Here is a 3,911-nt window from a genome sequence, read left to right as displayed (position 1 = left end):
CTCCTCCTCCTCCGTCCTGTATTCTTGGTTAGAGATGGGGTGGGAGCCAGGGTGGTCAGGACCAAGGCTGAGGTCCCCAGGCTGCAGGAGTGAGCCGTGTGGGGTCCCTCAGGGGTGCCATGCTCGGTGCCCTGATCTGGTCAGGGCCAGCAGGTACTGACTGCTCTGTCCTTTCTGTTGACATGCTGCGTGTGTCACACGTAGGACACAGAGGAAGGCAGCTGGGCACAGGTGAGGTCCCCGGGCCACCCTTGTCCGGGGGGGTGCATGGGGTGGTCGGGGAGGAGCTGGAGATGCTTGGGGCAGTGATGTTCACTGAGGCCTTGGGGGCTTTACCTGCACCCCATGGCTGCTCCTCTGGGCCATCTCTCAGGTACAGGATGTCCTCCTGGGCCCCTCTCTGCTCCAGGCAGTGGCTTTTCCTGGGCCCTCTGTGAGATCCAGAGCCTGTGTTAAGAACCCCCACCTGTGTGACCACCCTGCATGCAGGCAGGATTCCAGCTGCACGTTGACTTTGTCACCTATTTTGTAGCCCTGAGTCCATAGAGATGATTTTTATGAACCAAAAAGGTGGCAGGAAAGAGTCCTGCTTGGATCCATCTCTTCTGGTTTTATCCCTCTTAAATGCTTTACTTTCCTTCTGGTGGATTTTAATTCATTTTTAGACCCAAAATCATTTTGCAGTGGAAGTGAATGGGTGGGGTCTTTTCCCAAAACTGACCTTTTTGTTTGTTTTGAAGTCATAAAATAGAGATTACTGAAGTAGAGATTCTTAGAAATGGGTTGGGAATGCACTGGAACCTGTTGCTCAGTTGTTTCCTCTTTCAGTGAATGTGATTTTTCCAGAGGCAGCTGCTCATAAAGTCCAGTTGTCCCTTGCCAATACTTTTGGCCACTGTTTTGTTTCCTGGGGCGCATGAGCAGAACACAGATCATGGCCAGCAGGACTGTTCCCCCCAGCTCCTTCAGCACCACCCAGGCCTGGGTTTAGCCTCAGGATCGTGACCCCTTTGGGCTGTCCCTGATCTCCTGGGGTTCTGCAGCTCCACCAAGCCCTGGGTTCTCCCCAGCTTCTCCATGTGCTTCTCTGCAGACCCTGGCCTATGGGGACATGAACCACGAGTGGGTGGGGAACGAGTGGCTGCCCAGCCTGGGTCTGCCCCAGTACCGCAGCTACTTCATGGAATGCCTGGTGGACGCGAGGATGCTGGACCACCTGACCAAGAAGGACCTGCGGGTGCACCTGAAGATGGTGGACAGCTTCCACCGGTGAGTCCTGGCCCCTGCAGCTTCCTAGTGTGCACATGGAGCAGAGGAGGGCGGGATTTGAGGGATTCTCCCCTGTCTTGGGCAGCCCTGGATGGCTCTTCCAGGCTGGACTCACCACCCTCAGCTGGGGCAGCTCTTACAGGCAGAAGTTCTCTTTCACCTCGCTCCCTGCTGCAGAATTACAGAGGACCAGGCCTTCCCCTGGCTGTGGAGCAAACTGTGGGCAAAACTTCAGGCTCTTCCCAGCTGGTGCTCCACTGCTGCCTGCCAGCAGCCCAGTGCAGAAGGCTGTTCCATTCCCTGCCATGGGGTCCCACCCTGACCCATGGACCTGCCAGGGTCACCTCCAGGGCTGAGCCCTTCAGCCTGGAGCAGCCCCCATGGGCTGGTTCCCCCTCCCCTCTCCAGCCACCAAGGGTGAGGATCATTTGGATCTGTGCACTCTCAGGCAGCTGGAACAGGCTCAAACTGATGGGGTGGGAATTGCCATGGAAGGGAGAGGACGTTCCCCATTTTCCAGCTTTGGGTTGTGTCTGTCCTGCCCCATCCCTGACCTTGGGTGTGTGGGGAGCAGGCAGAGAGGGAGGTCCCCAGCCGGGTGCCCCCCAGCCAGGTGTCCTGGAGGGCTGGGAGGGACCCCAGTGTCCCCTGTGTTGTTGCAGCACCAGCCTCCAGTACGGCATCATGTGCCTCAAGAGGCTCAACTACGACCGCAAAGAGCTCGAGAGGAGGCGAGAGGAGACCCAGCATGAAATCAAAGGTCAGCACCCCCTGTCCCGCCCCAGAGCAGGACAAGATACCCAGGGCTGGTCTCTCTTCCATCTCTTGTTTTTAACCCATTATTGGAGCCCACAAGGCTGTTCTCCTGAGGGACCTCCTTGCTGCTCCAAGTGTTTTATCAGTTGACCCCAGGCAGGCATGAGGAGGGAGCAGGGGAAAGCAAAGATGCAGCCTGAGCATCCCATGATCTTCTCTGCCCATTTCACTACTCAGGACATCCCCAGCTTGCTCAGCCTCCCCTTCCTTGTCAGTGTCCTGAGATTCCCTGTGCATCTGGCTGCTGCTTGGATTACATCTCATTATTGATAATGCCCCTAATTACATCAGCAGCCGTGGGTTCTTAAGATTAATTTTCACAGTTGTTTTCTGCCTGTTATTTCAGCTTTGAGCTTGGTAAATTGAACTGAGCTGTTCATGGCACTCGAGCTCCTGGTTTTACTGCTGGCTTGGGAAGGAGAGTCCCAGGATCATCCTGGGGCAGAGGGAAAGGGCCTCAGGACATCCCCAGAGCTCCTCAGAGCCAGGAGTGTGGCGAGAGGTGGCCCTGAGCCGTGTCCTTGCTGTCGTGCAGATGTGTTGGTGTGGACCAATGACCAGGTCATTCACTGGATCCAGTCCATCGGGCTGCGTGAGTACGGGAACAACCTGGTGGAGAGTGGCGTGCACGGGGCCCTGCTGGCCCTCGATGAGAACTTTGACCACAACAGCCTGGCCCTTGTGCTGCAGATCCCCACCCAGAACACCCAGGTAGGAGCAGGGTCCTTGGGGGATTTTGGAGGAGAGTGGCCAGTGTGGGACACGGCTGTGGTGTGACGGCACCAGTGTCACCAGCTCAGCTCTCCCTTTCAGAGCAGAGCTCTCCTATGGCACAGGGGGGCTCTTTCTGTCACACTCAGGCTTTCCTAGGATGGAAGTTTGGGCTGGAAGCACATTCCCCATTGATGAGGCATAATAATTTTTTTGTTAATTGCAGGCTCGACAAGTGCTAGAGAGGGAGTTCAACAACCTGCTCGCCCTGGGCACGGACCGGAGGCTGGATGATGTGAGTGCCAGACCTCTCCATGTCCTGGGAGACTGGGGAAGGACCTGGGGGTGTTGGAGGATGAGAAGCTCAGTGTGCCCCAGCCATGTGCTGTGGCAGCCCAGAACCCCACACTGTGTGCTGGGCTGATCCCCCAGCATGGGCAGCAGGGCAGGGGGGATTCTGCCCCTGTGCCCCACTCAGGTGAGACCCCACCTGCAGAGCTGCCTCCAGCCCTGGGCTTCCAGCACAGGAAGGACGTGGAGCTGCTGGAGAGAGTCCAGGGGAGGTGCTCTGAGGGCTGGAGCTCCTCTGCCATGAGCCCAGCATCCCTTGGAGTCTTTACTGGGACTTCTGTGTTGATATCTCCCAGGCATCAATGTTTGCAGGCAGGCAGTAGAGAGGAGACATGAGCTGGAAAGGGTCCAATGCCATGGGATCCCAGCAGGATGTCCTGTGTCCTTGGCCCAGTTTGATCCCCCACCTTACTGGAGCTGGTCACCAAGGACAGGTGTTAGCTGGTGTCTCAGGGGCAGGAGGGGCTGGCACTGATCACGCTGTTCCCTGCAGGGCGATGACAAAACCTTCCGTCGGACGCCGTCCTGGCGCAAGCGCTTCCGCCCGCGGGACGTGCACAGCATCAACCTCCTGAGCGGCTCTGCTGAGACCCTCCCCGCCGGCTTCCGTGTCACCAGCCTCGTGCCACTGCCCCCTCCAGCCCCTCCAGCCAAGAAAATGCCCCCGGAAGGTGGGTCAGCCTTCCAGAGGGTCCCCTCCCACCCCTGATCGGCCTTAGGGAACGTGGGGAAGGATGGGTGTGACACCAGGAGAGGAGAGGGAT

At 57.8% G+C, this 3,911-nt stretch overlaps 1 protein-coding gene across 11 annotated transcripts in view; it reads left to right on the top strand.

Annotated features, from left to right (window-relative positions):
* PPFIA4 (PTPRF interacting protein alpha 4) overlaps positions 1-3,911 on the top strand; it is a 64,740-nt gene that overhangs the window by 58,060 nt on the left and 2,769 nt on the right. For 8 of the 11 annotated variants that reach the window (XM_033519891.1, XM_033519892.1, XM_015650776.2 and 5 more), the window contains 6 exons: positions 205-231; positions 1,094-1,269; positions 1,932-2,029; positions 2,621-2,796; positions 3,023-3,091; positions 3,641-3,818. In XM_033519891.1, coding sequence (XP_033375782.1) covers positions 205-231; positions 1,094-1,269; positions 1,932-2,029; positions 2,621-2,796; positions 3,023-3,091; positions 3,641-3,818 — 724 coding nt within the window. The remainder of the gene's footprint in view (positions 1-204; positions 232-1,093; positions 1,270-1,931; positions 2,030-2,620; positions 2,797-3,022; positions 3,092-3,640; positions 3,819-3,911) is intronic. The other 3 variants (XM_015650784.2, XM_015650779.2, XM_015650778.2) reach the window with 1 other exon arrangement.

The sequence above is a fragment of the Parus major genome, chromosome 26 (genome assembly GCF_001522545.3).
Source record: "Parus major isolate Abel chromosome 26, Parus_major1.1, whole genome shotgun sequence".
NCBI classification, from domain to species: domain Eukaryota; kingdom Metazoa; phylum Chordata; class Aves; order Passeriformes; family Paridae; genus Parus; species Parus major.
Note: the sequence above shows the minus strand (reverse complement) of the source record. Positions and strands in the feature narration are given on the sequence as shown.